We start from the raw sequence: 18,783 nt of genomic DNA, 5'->3' as shown, positions 1-18,783 counted from the left end.
ATACGTTTGTGTTCTCCCAACTTGACTACTGCAATGCTCTACTCACTGCTGTACCTAAATCCACTTATAATCCAGGGGCGTAACTACAGGGGTTGCAGGGCCCAGTAGCAAACCAGTGGGTGTTCTTCCAGGATTGCAAAAGTCACACTTGCGACCGGGCCCTGGCATTGCACCACTGTGGGGAGGCCCCAAGATTGCAGGAAGGGAGCCCACTGCAGAACTTGTGAAAGGATCCTGCTGCGGGACCGTAATAAAAGGCCATGCAACGAGAGTAAAGAGCCCCAGGATTAGTGGGAAGAGCCCTGGGCTTGAAGGGAAGGGCCCCGGCCAGGGATCTGGGGGGGCCCTTCATGTTTTCTTGCATCGGGGCCCTGAAGGCTCTAGTTACGCCTCTGTTATAATCAACTTCAATATGTTCACAATTCAGCAGCCAGACTCCTGACTAGGCCTGGTACAAGTGATTATATTACCCCTATCCTCGAGTCCTTGCACTGGCTACCCTTCAGGTGTCGCATTGACTTTAAGATCCTCTTGCTCACCTAAATGGCTTGTCATGGCTTGGCACCCCAATATCTCTCTGAACTTTTATCAACTTACTCCCCCCCCCCCTCCTCGTAACCTTCGCTCATCAAATTCTGGTCTTCTGCGTGTGTCCCCTACTCACCTGCACTTGATGGGAGATACAGCGTTCTACTGTTATTTTTCAAAACTCTGAAATTCACTTCCAAAGAACATCAGAGAGTCATCTTCTCTAAATTCATTTAACTCATTCAAATCAAATCAAAAGACATTTTTATTTCATTCAAGCGTTCAGTTAATTGTCCCTTTTTTCTTTTATGTTACCCTGTGTATTCATTGTTTTTTTCTTGCAAAGCACTTTGAGAAGCTATCTTTAACTACTTGCCGCCCACCCACCGTCAAATGACAGTGGAGCGGTGCGGCTCTCGTTCTGAGAGGACGTCATATGAGGGCGCCCCAGAAGGCTGCTCTTGCGTGGCCGCAGGGGCGCACAGCGGGGCGATTGCGCCCACGCCGTGTTCCTAGGACACGGAGCAACTCCGATCTTGGTGAAAAGCCAAAGACGTGGCTCTTTACCCATGTGATCAGCTGTTTCCAATTACAGCCGGTCACATGTAAATGAGGAAGTGCCGTTTATCGACGCTCCTCGCCTCACACTGTCAGAGTGCGTGGCGAGGAGAGATGATCATCGGCTCCTCCTCAAAGGGAAGTCTAGGACAGGTAATTAGGACACTGATTATCAGTGCCCTGATTACAGTAAAGTACAGTACAGTAAAAAACCAGAGCCCATCAGTGAAACCAACCGATGCCCATCAGTGACACCAATCAATGGCCATCAGTGACACCAATCAGTGACCCCAATTAGCGCCCACAGTGACCTCAATCAGTGCCCATTGGTGATGCCAGTCAGTACCCATCAGTGCCTGCTCATCTGTGCTGCTCATCTATGCTGCCCATCAGTGCTCATCAGCGCTGCACATCAGTGCCGTCCGTCGGTGCCGCCCACCAGTGCCGCCTATCAGTGCCGCCTATCAGTGCTCATCAGTGCCACCTATCAGTGCCGCCGATCAGTGCTGCATATCAGTGCCCATCAGTGCGGCATATTAGTGCCTCCTCATCAGTGCCTATAAGTGCTGCCTATCAGTGCCCATCAGTGCCGCCTCATCAGCACACATCAGTGAAGGGGAAAAATTACTTATTTACAAAGATTACTGACAGAAATTAAGAAAAACTTTTTTTTTTCACAATTTTCTGTCTTTTTCTTTTTTTTGTAAAAAATAAAAAACTCTGCGTTGTACGTTCTTCTGACCCTTGCACTCTTTATGATATATACTGTACATTACATATTCCCAATCAAAGTGTTCATTGTTTTAACAGCACTTGCTGGTTACTAATTATTCCTTGACTATCCTAATGAAGTTCTTCTACAACGTAGGCTCAAAAAAAAAGAAATGTTTACTTTTTTAATGATTATGCTGAGATTTATATGCTTCTATTACTGAGTAATTAAAGGTGTTGTAAAGGTAGAAGTTTTTTTATATTAATGCATTAAATTTTTTCTATGAAAGTCTTCTGTGTGTAGCAGCCACCCCCAGCACCCCCTAATACTTACCTAAGCCCCATCTCTATTCAGCAATGTCCTTGAGTCCCTTGGCCGTCTTGGACTCTCCCTCCTAATTGGCTGAGAGAAAGCAGCAGGGCCATTTGCTCCCGCTGCTATCCATAAAAGTCAGTTAGCGAATCAGGAGAGAGAGGGGGCAGGGCCAAATGACAGCTATGTGTCTGAAAGGACACAGGGAGCTGCAGCTTGGCTTGGGTGCCCCCATAGCAAGCTCCTTGCTGGGGGGGGCACCTGACAGGAGGGAGGGGCCAGGAGCAGCAAAGAGGGACCCGAGTAGAGGAGGATCCAGGTTGCTCTGTGCAAAACCAACTGCACAAAGGAGGTAAGTATGACATGTTTGTTATTAAAAAAAAAACCCCAGAAGACTTTACAATCACTTGAAAGCTTATTTTGATGGAATGTAGCATCTATGTGGGGGGGGGGGGGGTGCATCGAGTCTTTCACCTGTAGCACCCTCCTAGGTAGGTAGAGAGTGTAGTTTTGAATCCTTTCTGCTTACCAGAGGGATGGCAGGTAAATCTATATTGTTCTCTGCTCACCAGAGAGCAGTATTTGCCAGTGAGGTCTGCTCATTGTGCTCAGGTGCAACTCAGTCTGTCTGCAGAGTGTTTAACACTGGGGAGGGAGGCATTATGGACAGTGGGAGGAAACCTGACAAATGAGTGCACAGGCGTTTGTTACAGCCCTGGTGATTTGGCAGAGGAGAATGCCTCAATGCACGCTGGGATACTGTATAAATGCCAACAGCACATGTGCTCTGGGTCTTTCAGCTGGAGAGCGGGGTCCCAGAGGGAGGGGTGGCTGCCCCTCCTCTGTAGAGGTGCCGTGCGGCCTCAGGTGCTCGACCTGAGGGCCTAAAGAGCTAGAGAAGAACTGAACCCGGAGGTCTTGTAAAGGTGACTTGAAGGGGAGACACTGGAGGATCTGATTCTGCAGTACAGTGAGTACAGATCTGTGTCAAGGGCCTGACCTGAGGGGGACCACCCCTGCAACTAGAAGAGTCAGTGGATAGATGTCAGTAAAGGGGATGCTAGTGAGTATCCTGAAGAGAATGTAGGTCACCAAGTCAAATGCTGGAGAAAGAGCAAGGAGACTTAACCCTTTCCATACATGTGGCAGTATGGTTTGAGCAGTGTGACTGCTTCCACACAGTGGCGTAGCGTGGGGGGTGCTGGGGGGGCGAGCCGCACCGGGTGCAACATCTGGGGGGGCGCAGTGTCATGCTGCCATTTAGGAGCCTGCTCAGCCATCCTGAAAAAGCCCTGCATGGACGGCGGGATTCGGGAGGCAGGAGGCTAATATTAAAGCCAGTACAGCTCCGGATGGAGGGCGGGACTTCAAGTTAACTGGAAAAGTTGTGCAGATCCCGCCCTCTTTCCAGAGCTGTCCTGCTTCTGATGTCAGCTTCATGCTTGCTGCCATCCATGCGGTGCTGTCCACTCCACTGCTGTCCCCTGTGTGTGAGTAATGTGGAGTGTGGAGGAAGCTGAGGGTGCTGTGAAGAGGGAGCTGAGGACAGGAATCTGAAGATGGGGGATGGGGGGGAGGGCTGAGCACAGGAATCTTAAAATGGGGGATGGGGGGGGCTAAGTACAGGAATCTGAAGATAGGGGATGGGGGGGGGAAGGGCTGAGGACAGGAATCTGAAGATGGGGTAAAGCTGAGGACAGGAATGTAAGGGGGTAGTGGGGGACAGGAATGTAAAAGGGTAGTGGGGGACAGGAATGTAAAAGGGTAGTGGGGGACAGGAATGTAAGGGGGTAGTGGGGGGCAGGAATGTAAGGGGGTAGTGGGGAGACAGGAATGTAAGGGGGTAGTTGGGGACAGGAATGTAATGGGGTAGTGGGGGATAGGAATGTAAAGGGGTAGTGGGGGACAGGAATGTAAGGGGGTAGTGGGGGGCAGGAATGTAAAGGGGTAGGGGGGTGAGGACAGGAATGTAAAGGGGTAGTGGGGGTCAGGAACGTAAAGGGGTAGTGGGGGACAGGAATGTAAAGGGGTAGTGGGGGACAGGAATGTAAGGGGGTTGGGGGTCAGGAATGTAAAGGGGTAGTGGGGGACAGGAATGTAAAGGGGGAGTGGGGGGACAGGAATTTAAGGGGGTAGGGGGTGAGGACAGGAATGTAAAGGTGTGGGGAGGTGAAAACAGAAATGTAAAGGGGTAGGGGGTGAGGACAGGAATGTAAAGGGGCGTGGGGGGGGGGGTGAGGACAGGAATGTAAAGGGGTACTGGGGATGAGGACAGGAATGTAATGGGGTACTGGGGATGAGGACAGGAATGTAATGGGGTAGGGGGTGAGGACAGGAATGTAAAGGGGTAATGGGGATGAGGACAGGAATGTAAAGGGGTGGGGAGGTGAAAACAGGAATGTAAAGGGGTAGGGGGTGAGAACAAGAATGTAAAGGGGTGGGGAGGGGGTGAGGACAGGAATGTAAAGGGGTACTGGGGATGAGGACAGGAATGTAATGGGGTACTGGGGATGAGGACAGGAATGTAAAGGGGTAGGGGGTGAGGACAGGAATGTAAAGGGGTACTGGGGATGAGGACAGGAATGTAAAGGGGTGGGGGTGAGTACAGGAATGTAAAGGGGTAGGAGGGGGGGGAAGGACAGTAAAGTAAAGGGGTACTGGGGATGAGGACAGGAATGTAAAGGGGTGGGGGTGTGAGAACAGGAATGTAAAGGGGGGGGGGCTGAGGACAGGAATGTAAAGGCGGAAGGGAGGTGATATAAAAGGGGCTAAAGACAGGAATGCAGAGGGGGGCTGAGCATAGAAATGTTAAGGAGGAGGGGCATGATATAAAGGGGCATAAGGATAGGAATGTAAAGGGGGGGGGTGATGACAAGGATGTGAAGTCAGGGGGGATATGATGGTGGGCTGAAGATAGTAATGTGAAGGGGGGGGGGGGGCTGTGATGTGCAGGGGGCTGAGAACACTGTTGTAATGACAGGATTGTAATGTGAAGGATATGAGGCTAGCTTTATAACATTGCTACCTGTGTTCTGCATGTAGGCAGCCCATTCATTTCATTTTGTGTAATTATCAGTATAGTAATCAGGTAGGTCTGTGTAGTGATCAGCTAGGTTAGTGTAGGTGTCAGTATAGTAATCAGGTAGGTTAGTGTATGAATCAGGTAGGTCTCTGTAGTGGTCAGTGTAATTGTCAGATAGGTTTGTGTAGTGCTCAGGTAGGTCATTGTAGGTGTCAGTATAGAAATTTGGTAGGTCAGTGTAGTGATCAGGTTGGTTAGTGCAGGAATAAGGTAGGTCGGTGTCTGTGTATTAGTCAGGAAGGTTTGTGTAGTGGTCAGGTAGGTCTGTGTAGGTGCATACCTCCCAACAGTCCCGGATTGGGCGGGACTGTCCCGCATTTATACTTCTGTCCCGCAGTCCCGCTGTACAAGGGCATTGTCCCGCATTACTACATTTTTTTAAGTTACATAGCAAACATCAGTCAAGTCCAGTGCAAGTGTGAACATGGAGCAGAACCCGAGACTGGCGGATAAACTGCTGAGTGTGTTCTGTGAGGCTGCAGAGCGTGCAGCTGGCAAATTCGAGCTGTGATGTCGGGATGGGCGGGACTGCTACCCAGCCCCACCCCTTTGGCAAGCATCCAGCGTATAGGGAAACAGCCGGCAATTATACATTGCTGGCGGGAAAAGATGTCAAGGTTTTGAATCCATTCTCATGCTGTACCCAGAGGTTTTTCCAGCCTTTTGGTAGCCCTGCACTCACAGCCCGGCTTCTGCATTAAAAGTGAAATTAAGATTTCTCCCACATCCTGCTCTGCACTTAGAAGCAGGACAAGTGCTGCTGGTCTAGTGAAGCCTGATGATGTCCAAGAGCAGGAGAGGGTTGAGCTGCACTGCAATCCTTATCTACTTCCTGCTTCGGGAGCTGAAAATGGGGTGAGAGTTCACTGAAAAGGAAAACGAAGCTGTGACAGCCAGCTACAGAAATGTGCTTTTACAAAGGTAACCATGGGGGTGTGTTTGTACAAATATGTGTTTGTACATATGTGTGTTTGTACATATGTGTGTTTGTACATGTGTGTGTTTGTACATGTGTGTGTTTGTACATGTGTGTGTTTGTACATGTGTGTGTTTGTACATGTGTGTGTTTGTGCATGTGGTTTGTGTGTGTTTGTACGTGTGTGTTTGTACATGTGTGTTTGTACATGTGTTTGTACGTGTGTGTGTTTGTACATGTGTGTTGTACATGTGGTTTGTGCATGTGTGTTTGTATGTCTGTTTGTACGTGTGTGTGTGTGTGTGTGTGTGTTTGCATGTATGTGTGTGTTGTGCATGTGTGTTTGTATGTCTGTTTGTACGTGTGTGTGTGTGTTTGCATGTATGTGTGTCTTGTGCATGTGTATGTTTGTGCATGTGGTTTGTGTGTGTTTGTACGTATGTGTGTGTTTGTGAATGTGGTTTGTGTGTGTTTGTACGTACGTATGTGGTTTGTGCATGCGGTTTGTGTGTTTGTACGTGTGTGTGTGTGTTTGTACATGTGGTTTGTGTGTTTGTACATGTGTTTGTACCTATGTGTGTTTGTGTGTTTGTATGTGTGTGTGTGTTTGTATGTATGTATGTGTGTGTGTGTTTGTACGTGTGTGTGTGTGTGTTTGCATGTATGTATGTATGTGTGTGTGTAGAGGTTATAGCTGACAAGAGGTGCAATAGTGAGATACGAATAGATGAATAGACTTTGTACCTACCGCTCTCTTGAACCCTGCACCTTGTGCATAAGGGACCTTTCACACGAGGCGGACCGTATTTTGATCCGCTTCGGTACTTTTTTTTTTTTTTTTACGGACACGGGTGACACTTGTGTCATCTGGTCCGTATGTCCGTTTATCATCCCATCCGTTTGTGGATGATAAACGGAGATAATGTATGTCAATGGGATTGCGGATGTCAGCGGATGACACCGCTGACATCCGTTTTTGCATCCGTTCCGTTTTTTTAAACGGAAGAAAAATAGGGTTCTGTTCCGTTCCAAAAAACGGAACTGATAGGAAAGGACGCAAATCGGATGTCAGCGGATGGTCATCAGCTAACATCCGCAATCCCATTGACATGCATTCTGTCAGTTTTTCATCCGCAAAAGGATGGGATGAAAAACGGACATACGGACCACCCGTGTGAAAGGACCCTTACTTACTTTAGAACCCACCTTCCTGTACATAACACACTCCAGAATTCTGCACTCTCCTGCACTCCGTACGTAATGCATTACAAAACCCTGCACCCTGTGCATAACATACTCAAGAGCCCTGCACTTTGTACATAGCACACTCCAGTATCTACCTTCCTGTACAAAATGCACTTCAGAACCCTGCACTCTGTACCTAACATGATCATAAACCTTACACCCTGTGCATAACGCACTTCAGAACCTCACACTCTGTTTCTAACACGCTCCTAAACCCTGCACTCTGTACCTAGCACTCTCCTGAACCCTGCACCCTGTGCATAAGGCACTCCAGAACCCTGCATTCTGTATCTAGCACTCTCATTAACTCTGCACTCTGTGCATAACGCACTCCAGGACCCTGCACCCTGTGCATAACAGGCTCCTGAACCCTCTTCTCTGTACATAACAGGCTCCTGAACCCTCTTCTCTGTACATAACAGGCTCCTGAACCCTCTTCTCTGTACATAACAGGCTCCTGAACCCTCTTCTCTGTACATAACAGGCTCCTGAACCCTCTTCTCTGTACATAACACACTCCTATACCTCCCAACCGTTCTGGAATCCGCGCGACTGTCCCGCAATTTGAAGGGGGTCCCGGGGTCCTGCGGAGCTGGGCTGAAGTCCCGGAAAATCTGGCTGCCGGTGTCCTGTCAGATAATGTCTCCGATAATGTCTCCCCTCCATCTCTGCTGCCCACCCCCTCCTCCTCCCAGCTCCTCCCTCGTCTTTGGCTTCCGATCAGAAGGGTGGACCCGGGGTGCAGAGCAGTGCGCCCTGAGTCCACCCATTGTGTGACAATAGCGAATGAAAATTCGCTATTGTCACAGATCCTCCTCCTGGCCAATCAGGAAGCGGGTCTTCCTGATTGGCCGAAAGGCAAAACCATGCCATTGGCCGAGGAGGAGGCAGAAGGACTCGAGGAGACGCCGGGGGACAGAGAAGCCGCTGCAGGTAAGTGCACCGGTCTCGGGTGGGGGGGCACGGCACGCTGGTCATTCTGCATTAAGGGGTCACGCTGGTCATTCTGTATTAAGGGGTCACGCTGGTCATTCTGCATTAAGGGGTCACGCTGGTCTCTCTACATTAAGGGGTCTGGCTGGTCTCTCTGCATTGAAGGGGTCACGCTGGTCTCTCTGCATTGAAGGGGTCACGCTGGTCTCTCTGCATTGAAGGGGTCACGCTGGTCTCTCTGCATTGAAGGGGTCACGCTGGTCTCTCTGCATTGAAGGGGTCACGCTGGTCTCTCTGCATTGAAGGGGTCACGCTGGTCCCTCTGCATTGAAGGGGTCACGCTGGTCTCTCTGCATTGAAGGGGTCACGCTGGTCTCTCTGCATTGAAGGGGTCACGCTGGTCTCTCTGCATTGAAGGGGTCACGCTGGTCTCTCTGCATTGAAAGGGGCACACTGGTCTCTCTGCATTGAAAGGGAGCACGCTGGTTATTCTGTATTGAAAGGGAGCATGCTGGTTATTCTGTATTGAAAGGGGGCACGCTGGTCATTCTGCATTGAAAGGGGGCACGCTGGTCATTCTGCATTGAAAGGGGGGCACGGCATGCTGGTCACTCTGCATTGAAGGGGGCACACTCTACCTTGATTACTGAAGGCCCCTTTCACACTTTTGCGACCTCAAAGTCACGCAATTTTTAACAGCGTTTTTTGCCGCAAAGCAATGCCTATTACATTTTTCTGTTTGCGCCTCCCCAAAAGGGGGCATTTGGGTTGGATGGAGCTGGGGTGGGCATATGGGGTGAATGGAGCTGGATGGGGGGGGGGGTGGATTGAGCTGGGGTGGGCATTTGGAGTGTTTGGAGATTGGATGGGTGTTTGGGATAGCTAGTGCTAGGGTGGGCATTTGGGGTGGATGGAGCTAGGGTGGGCATTTGAGGTGGATAGAGCTGCTGGGGGCATTTGGGGTGGATGGGGGGGGGGGTGTATGGAGCTGGATGGGCATTTGGGGTGTATAGAGCTGGGGGGGGTGGATGGTGCAGAGTCCGACCCCTGCATTTTGTACATTACATACTCCTGTCTCCTGCATTCTGTACATTACACACTCCTGTCTCCTGCATTCTGTACATTACACTCTCCTGCACTATATACACAATACTGTACATTATATACTTTTTACCACAGTCTTCACTGTCTCAACAGTTGCTGGTTGCTATGCAGTCTCTGACTATTTTAATGAAGTTCTTCTTTAGGGTAGGCTGAGCAATCCAAGCATATTTTATGGGTACTAGGAAGTCTGGGTTTTGTTTACCCTATCACTTAAGCCCCTCCCACTGCTAAGCAATTGGCCACACCGCGCGCCGCAGGTTTTGTTTCTCTTTCAGTGTCCCTCATTGCGAAGTTCAAAAGTTGGGAGGTATGTAGGTGTCAGTATAGTAATCGGGTAGGTCAGTGTAGGAATAAGGTAGGTCTGTTTAGTGATCAGCTAGGTCAGTGTAGGTGTCAGTGTAGTGGTCTAGTAGATTTGTGAAGGGGACGCAAATTACTTACCTTGCCCCGGGCGCTGACAACCCACGCTACGCCACTGCTTCCACAAGCAACCTGGTGAGGCCAAGTGAGAGTTTTATCCCACTATTCCCTTCTCCAATCCAAGTTCAACAATAAATACTAAAAACCAACGACTGTGCATTGAGCAACAAGCCATTGCGAGTAAGATGTACCCTAAGTGACTGTTTGTTGGTAATCAGAGGAGGCCCAACAAGTCATCATACAGCAAGCCCTACAGGGACAGTGCTACACACCTTTCTAGCAATGCCTGCTATTTGTGCCCCCATTTTTCTTCCCTTCTTCCTGTTCCATCTGATATTAGTTCCCTGAAAAGGAAATTAAGAGACATCTCCCTCATGGGGACACAAACAGCAATACAGTCATTCGTTTATAACCGTTGCCTAATTGTCCAACTTTATTTTTTTGTCCCTCTGTGTCTGTTTAGTGTCCTTTACCATCATACAGCAGAGCAAAACTCAAGTGTCGGAGAGGAACATAGAGGGTCGGTGATCCAGCTGTTTGTTTGGAGTTCAACTTGTAGTAAGTACCAGATTAAAGTTTAGGAGCCCAGGCTAAAATGTTGCAAGGGGGCCCCGATTAGTCAAGCTACACTTCAGACTGATTGTATGACTGCCTTCCGAGTGAACATGTACTGATCTTGTACCCTTACAGGTTTGCATAAGAAAGAAGTGTAATTTAAAGATGAATAATGAAACAAGGGTCAACCCGCTAACCCCGGAATAGTTATCATTCTTGGGCCAGGCCAGAGAACCTCCTTGCTCCAGCCCTTTCTTATTTATCCTATCTGCTGCTGGTCAAAAGTAGGAAGCAAAACCCAGCTGGGATTCCACACTGCCAAGGGCTTGGGCCCAGCCTAATATTGTATTATAATCATTATTATCATTAATTATAATATTCCTTTTGAACTAGTAGTAATGATTGTAGCCCAGTTTTGGTTACCTTTGACAAACTGCTTCTTGGAGTTACTGTTGTCTCTGAGAAGGCCGAGTCACTGTGGTTTGATCGAAAACCTAAAGAACAAAATGATTAACAGTTGGGTGACTTTCTCCTCAAAAAACACTGCACAGAGCAGGTAAGTATAACATGTTTGGTATTTTTATTAAAAAAAAAAAATGGTGTCACTTTAGGAAAATATATGATAGTGATAAACAAATCTTTAACTACTTGCCGACCGCCGCAAGTACATATACTGCGGCGGTCAGCCCCGGCCAGGCAAAGTGACGTACCGGTACGTCACTAGCCTGTCACTCGCTTGTGAGCCAATAGCGGGCGAGCGCGCGCCCGCTGAGGCGTGCGCCCGCCCCGGCTCGTTCCCTAACGAGTCAGTGCGTGTGACCGGTGGACCCGATGTCCGCCGGTCACTCGCGATCGTTCGCCGGGAAGGCAGGCGGCTAATGTAAACAACCCGCCTGTCGTTCTCCCCTGTGTAAAAATGGAGATCAGACGGTTCTACTATGCAGGACCGTTGATCTCTGTTTTTACACTAGTAGCCATGTCCAATCACAGTTAGAAACACGCCCCTAGGGACACACTTAACCCCTCCCTCTCCAATACAGTTAACTCCTTCCCTGCCAGTGTCATTTTTACAGTAACAGTGCATATGTACAGCACTGATACTGCAGTAATGTCACTGGTACCCCCAAAAGTGTCAAAAATGTCAGTCAAGGGTCCGATCTGTCCGCCGCAATGTCGCAGTCCCGCAAAAAAAAAATCGCAGATCGCCGCCATCACTCGTTTAAAAAAAAAACAACAAAAATGACAAAAATCTTTCCCTTTGTTAGTAAACGCGATAACTTTTGCGCAAACCAATTAAAATACGCTTTTTGCGATTTTTTTTTTTTTTTTTACCAAACATATGTAGCATAAAACAAATTGGCCGAAAATGTTAAAAAATTTAGATTTTTAAATTTTTTTTGGGCGGGAATTTCATATAAAAAAATTTGAAAAATATTGTTATTTTTGCAAAATTGACGCTCTTTTTTTGTTCATAGCGCATGATCAAAAAATCGCACAGGTGATCAAATACCACCAAAAGAAAGCTCTGTTTGTGGGAAAAAAAGGACGTCAAATTTGTTTAGGAACAGCGTCGCACGACCGCGCAATTGTGCGTTAAAGTCACGCAGTGCCGAATCGCAAAATACCCCCTGGTCAGGAAGGGGGTAAAATCTTCCGGGGCTTAAGTGGTTAAATGGTGACTCTAGCATTGGGGGAAAACTTTATAATCTTAGGTCTCTAAAAAAAGAAACATGGCCACACAATAAGGGAGACGAGAAGCGGTTCAGTCTTAAACGGCATAAGGTTGGCCATACACAAGTAATTTTCTTTCATTTAACCCACTGGTTGAATGGAAGAACATGAACTGATTCCCACACTCAATGTAGATGGGGGGATCCCTCCTGCTGACCCATTGTATTCTGACATCGGGAAGTTTTCCCTGCCAGGCACTACCTAAACAGTAAAGATTCCTCTCCAAGAGGTGAAGAGCTCCTCTTATTCATGACGAAAACACAAATGTTTTGCAAACCCTTTTCTTTCTTTTACAGAGCAATTTCCACATGCAGCTCTCTCTGGTAGCCTTCCTGAGTCCCAGGCCAGAGAACCTCGTTGCTCCAGCCCTTTCTTATTTATCCTATCGGCTGCTGGTCAAAAGTAGGTAGCAAAACCCAGCTGGGATTCCACACTGCCAAGATGGCCTGGAAAACGCAAACCAGATTCCACCTTAGATTCCGACATATGAAAGCTGCAAGGTGAAACATACGTTCCCTCAACCACCTCGCCTTTCATTATGTCACAACATATAATCTTCTTCATCCATCATCCGCTTGTGTCAAACAAAATCACTGCAAACAGTGCCACCACCTATCAAAAATGAACTCAAGGTCTTTTTTGACCCTCAATTTAGGAAGGTCAAGCAGTGCTTAGAATGAGCCACTCAACGGAAGTTACATCTTGCGTGCAGTATTCCAGAATATATATATATATATATATATATATATATATATATATATATATATAAAATAGTGCAAGTACTGCTATAAAACATGTATTATTAAAAAAAAAAAAAAAAAAACATGTGCACTCACATACTGTATTCCAATTACACATCAGCACTGTTAAGACACTTCTGTATAATAGAGCGCCAACTGGCATGAAAGCAAAATAGGTGCCTTAGGGGGTTATTTAAACTGCACTGTGCAAAATCGGGTGCAGCTCTGCATAGAAACCAAGGTTTTATTGTTGGAAATTAATTGAACGAGCTGAAGCTAGAAGCTGATTGTAATACTACCGGCCCTAAAGTGAAGGACATTTTTGCTCCTAAATTAAGTAATAGACGAGGTGACTTTGATAGCAATCCCCCTTTAAAAAAGCAAATTTTGGGTCTATAAATGAAATACTCTCATGCCTAATGGCTTTAACAAAGAACTAAATGTACAGGTCTTTCTAGATTAGACCTTTGCCGTTAGTCATTATCATAACTATCGTAACTATGTTTCTATGTATTATTGTTATTTTTTTCTGTTGTTCTCTCATTTTCTTTCTCACTTTTTTTCTTTCTTTTTACCCTCTGTTCTTTAATTTCAGTTACTTATATATATCAAATTATTATTTTTCGGTTTCTCTTTTTCATGTATGTGTAGACTTTTTCCTTGTGGGTGCTGCATGCACACACATATCTGCCAAATGGGAATGATTGGATGTTGAGTGGGAATTTTCTTTTTTTTTAGATTTGTTAATCTGTTGAAATAGATTCATGTCCCCCTTAAATATGTTTATGAGCTGGGTCTGATGGTGTATTTAAGCACATCCCAGCTATGGGGTGTTACGTCCTGAAGAAGCTGGGTTTCCAGTGAAACGCGTTGACATCATGCAGGCGTGCGCCAAACTCCACTAGTCACACTTTGAACCATCTCCACCTACATGGGAAGCTGGTGAGGGACTTTTGAGAGATTGCGGCAGATATTAACACTAGCGGAGTGCAGTCAACTTGTATAATGGCATACAGTGAGCCTTCACCAAACACTTTGACACAGTGAAGAGCATCCAGCGACCAGGTTTGGCACATATATGTTACATGCAGTATTGCTGGGCCAACTGGATTGGCATCCTGCACCCAGGTCAAGCTGCCTACTCGTGTGGCGTAGAGGTGGGATTGGGACTGACATGGATTGAGCCATCACTATCTGCATTGGGAACTACCCGCTTGCCTATCCCCTCCGTTCCTTGCTCTATTGGTGCCATGCTTGCTGCTTAGGACCTCTTTCTATGAATTGTTGCTTGCTGCATCTGCCCGCTACCTTCTCTCTCCTGCTAAATCTGCCATATGTCCATCTACCATTATTACGACTATCTATCTATCCATGCCAGGATCCCTTTGTGGATAATCGCATGTGGACAGTAGTCTGGTGCATTCAGTTACAGTATACGGTCAGCATCAGTTATTCAGAGATTACCTTACATTGCAATGCAGTAACTCTGCCCTTTGTTCCTATGGTTCATGGACAGTCAGAATAGCTAATTCATCCCCTGTCCCATGTTTATTTATGGTACTCTTCATCCTAGGGGATTCCTCAGGATGCTACAGCAGTGACAGATTATCAACTAACCTAGATTGATTTGCACTTTGTGCTACGTGGGCTATAATTTTTGACCTGACTTTTGATTTTTTTGATTATTCTGTACCTACTGCACTGTAGTCGATGAGACTCTTTAGGTGGGGTTTGTGTACACACTGTTCCTCTATTGCCATAAAATTGCTAGATTAGCATTTATTGGGTTAATTGTGATGTGTACATGTGGGTGTGGCGTCCGGCGCACCTTCTTTTGTACAGTATGGACAACGTTGTCTTTCTTTTATTGGTGATGGTGGAGGGTTCTAGTTTCCATTTTTATTATTGACATTTTTGTATTCAATAAAGCTTGTGATCTTTTTTTCAGAATTCTATTTATGTAATTTACTTTTTGTTACCATTCCCCAGTGGCTCATAGATATGGTCTTTAGGGCAGCTCTCTCTGTCTGCCTATTTTGTATATGTATTATGTTATGGCCATAGAGCCCCACTTTATTTATAAGTGAGTGGGTAGGTTACTAGAGGTTTCTCTTGACACCTTACTCAATAGGTTCCCCTTTCAGTTAATTTTCTTTATATCTGCATAGAAACCAATCAGCTTACAGGTTGTATTGTTGGAAATTAACTGAATGAGCTGAAGTTAGAAGCTGATTGGCTACAATGCTCAGATGCACCGTGCTCCAGTTTTAGTAAATCTCGCCTATTGAGTTCGATTGATGTTATTACGAAGACTGACTGTTTGACCTTCCTAAATTGGGGTCAAAATGTAGGTAAGCTGCTTTTCTATAGGTGGTGGCACTGTTTGCAGGGATTTTTTTGATGCAAGCAGATGGTGGATGAAGAAAATTAATATGTATTTTTATATATGAACTTTATGTTGCATTTTATATGCAATGCACATGGTCTGTATGGTATGAGCACATGACATAGAAAACAGTTTCAGCTCTACCTACCAAAATAAAGTCTCACTATTCCTGCTGCTGGATAATGTAAAACAATCAGCAATTCAAGTAGGAAGGATTAGATTCTCTGGTAGTAGCGGTGGCCGGGTTAAAGAGTTGGGACACCAGTTAGCCATGAAATATCCCTACCTGGCCGGATCTGCATTAGTATACACCAGTGGTCTCCAAACTGTGACCCATGGGCAGGATGTTGCCCTTTGCTTGCCCTTACCTTGGGTACCATTGCTTTCACTGAAACCAACAATGGGGCACTATTCCCGAAGCTGACACCAACCTTCCAATGACACAGATGACGGGGCATCATTTCTCCCACTGATATATACAATTGGGCGCTATTCCTCCCATTGAAACCAATAACGGGGCTCTGTTTCTCTAACTGATATCAATGATGGGGCACAATTTCTTCTCCTACAGACCACAGGTGCTATGTCATTTTTTTTACTCCCATTGGCCACAAAGTTTGAGATACTGTCTGCTCCAACTGATCCTGGGACATGTTCTACTCCCACTGGCCACAGTTCAGCCCTCCTAAAGTCTGAAGTTTAGGTAAACTGGCCTTTTTTTTAGAAGGCTTGGAGACCCCTGGTGTACACAGTGGGGTAGTAATCAGGAGTAAGAACTGTCCTAGGCCCCTCATGGACTAAGTATGGACTGGTAAGTATAAGTATAAATTATAATTTCACATTGGAGGATACAATGAAAGAAATTCATACTTGGTGCTGCTGATGGAAGATCCGGTGTGTATGCGTAATTGTGTTCTTCAAGGCTGACTCTGTGAATGGTTCGAAGATTACTGACATCCTTCTGTGGCGCTCTCCTAGGAGACAACAATTAAACTCACATTGGAACATCATGTACTTGGCAACCATAGACAGCACAATTTAGGCAAACAGCAAAAGAAACTTCAGCAATCTCACGTATCAGGATTTAAAGCAGCACCCCAGAAACATAAAAAATAGCCCCCTTCCCTTCACTAATTATTCAAGGTTGATGATCTGAAATTTAAACAGTTTTCTATAAGCATCCTTTTGCAAGGTCACATGTTCCTTACTCATACAGAACAACATGCTTAGATACTCAGTTCTGTGAGGTCACTGTTTTTTCTGAGTCCATCTAAGTTTTATCCTGTGTTGATCCCTGCTGAAGGTAGAATGCTGTTGCCCCTGAAACTCTTAGCTGTTTTTAAATTACTTTTTAGCAACAATTAAAATGATCTTTGACTTTAATCCGGTTTCAGTCTGGCATTCCTTTCTGCATTTCTACATGCTACTTTGTGTCTGCTTCCATCTTTGAATAGAGCTGGTCAGGGAAAATATAATAGCGACTTGGTAGCTTTAAGAGGTAGCTGGCTGCCAGGGAACTTCACTTCTAAGTAGAGTCAACACCATGGCATGGGAAGGGTTCAGAGTAAGGCTTGGGGCAGTACACTATACCTTATAACATGGGTGTTCAACCTGTGGCCCTCCAGCTGTTGCAGAACTTCAAGTCCCATGAGGCATTGCAAGGCTGACAGTTGCCAACATGGCACCCAATGGCAGAGGCATGATGGGGCTTGTAGTTCTGCAACAGCTGGAGGGCCACAGGTTGGACACCCATGCCTTATAAGATCATGAAGGGGTAGTGCTGTGACCAGCAGCAAAAGCCTTAGAACAGAGACTGGTCACTGGGATCTGAGAGTGGGGGGGAACAAATCCTTTGTCAGGACCTTGATCACATGCTGGTGGCACTGTGATTCCCTGGGTGGAGGGTTGTAATTCCAGTGTCTACATGTGGGTGCCTCCCAGCAGCCAGCAGACCCTAGTAATCAGTTTCCACCTGATGCTAGCTGCTGGGTGGGTATTTATGTCCACCCCTACTAGTGCCTCTTCCTTGTGTGTCTTGCTGCTTCCATATTCTGTTTTCTATTTATCCTGATCTTGCTCCTACACTGTACCCTTCTCCCCTGTACCTGCCCCCCTTGTTCCTGATTTCAATTATGGTTCCCCCCTTGCCATCTACTCCATGTAGGTTGATTTGTTAGGTATTTACATCACTAAGGTTTTGGTTCACTTATATTTTTATGTTTTCTGTGTGCTGGTTGGATTTTGTTTCACTGTAAATAAATCTCACTTAAAGCTTAAAGCATACACAGTCTTTACCTTTCAAACACCTGTGAGGGCTATTTACTAAAACTTTAGAGTGTAAAATCTGGTGCAGCTCTACAAAGAAACGTTGTTGTCAAAGCTTAATTGAACAAGCCAAAGTTAGAAGCTGATTGGCTACCATGCACGGGTGCACCTGAGTGCTCCAGTTTTAGCAAACCTTCCCCAGTGCTACTGAACCATTTGAAAAGAAAAGGCATCACCTGCAATTCAAGTGCACCTCAATTGCGTCCATGTCCCAAGTCAATGGGAATCTGCTGACCTGCATCTGACACGCTTTTCCGATGACTGTCAAATGCAGGAAGGAAATGTCTGCCTACATGAGCCCTTATGGTGTTTTTTGAGGAAAACTTCAGATTTGTGTGAATAAGCTTGAAATGGGTAAATGACAATTTTAGGCCTTTATTTTGGACATATGACTTGAGTTGAGGGTGTACTGTATATCTACACATATACAGCTGATATGTGCACACAATTCAAGTAATGATTGGCTTAGTTGGCGGTATGTGTGTAGGCAGGTGCAGTCTGTATTCTCCACTGTAGGTGGCGCTTGATCGAATCGGCGATGCAGAAGTGAAGGAAGTTGTGAGGAACTTTGTTCCTCTATGACTTCCTGTGGTCACCAGGAGACAGCTGTCTGATTGAATACTGGCTCCTCACGTGGCCATCTTGGGTCAGGGCAGAGTCTATTTAAGACTCCGGCTCCTGGGTTTGACGCACTTTATGTAAGTGGCTAGTGTAAGGATAGGTTCTCCCTTCTGGACAGTGCTTAGCGACAGGGAAAGGTTCCTGAGGAGTAGAGAAAGTACAGGGACTAAGCTATCTCCTCGTAGGAAGCCTCCCATTTGGGTGTAGGCCGGCCAGGCTAAATTCCCGCTCTTCGCTGTCAGCATTGTTTCAAGGTGATTCTTTCCTACCGTGTGCACGTGGCTATAGTCGGTTGGGCCTGTTAGACCCTTGTTGGATCTCTCACAATATACTGTTCTCAACAACCTCGGCCTCTGAGTTTAGAACACTGCACCCTACCAACATGTGGGTTATTTTCTACTACTTACTGAACCTGTGACTCTGTACTCTCCTGGACGCAGATTGTCTACTTCTAGGATTGTATGCCAGTATACACACACTGACTTACATAAGTAGCAATGTAAACCCACTCAAAGCCATTCATTACTTTACCTTTTACTTTTCCTTTACCTAACCCTGTCTGTACTGTGCTGGCAGATCACATTATCAGTTGCAAACTAAATTTGAACACTGTCT

The 18,783-nt window shown here is 46.3% G+C and overlaps 1 protein-coding gene across 2 annotated transcripts in view; it reads right to left on the bottom strand.

Annotated features, from left to right (window-relative positions):
- Positions 1 to 18,783, bottom strand: part of LOC309546509 (beta-1,3-galactosyltransferase 5-like) — a 404,656-nt gene that overhangs the window by 14,498 nt on the left and 371,375 nt on the right. For both annotated transcript variants that reach the window (XM_082246250.1, XM_082246249.1), the window contains exons 7-8: positions 16,093 to 16,196; positions 10,789 to 10,859 (exon numbers count right to left, since the gene is read on the bottom strand). In XM_082246250.1, coding sequence (XP_082102376.1) covers positions 10,789 to 10,859; positions 16,093 to 16,196 — 175 coding nt within the window. The remainder of the gene's footprint in view (positions 1 to 10,788; positions 10,860 to 16,092; positions 16,197 to 18,783) is intronic.

This window comes from Pelophylax lessonae (assembly GCF_965119305.1).
Source record: "Pelophylax lessonae genome assembly, chromosome: 2".
Lineage (NCBI taxonomy): Eukaryota > Metazoa > Chordata > Amphibia > Anura > Ranidae > Pelophylax > Pelophylax lessonae.
The sequence above is the reverse complement of the archived record's forward strand: the minus strand, read 5'-3'. Positions and strand labels throughout refer to the sequence as shown.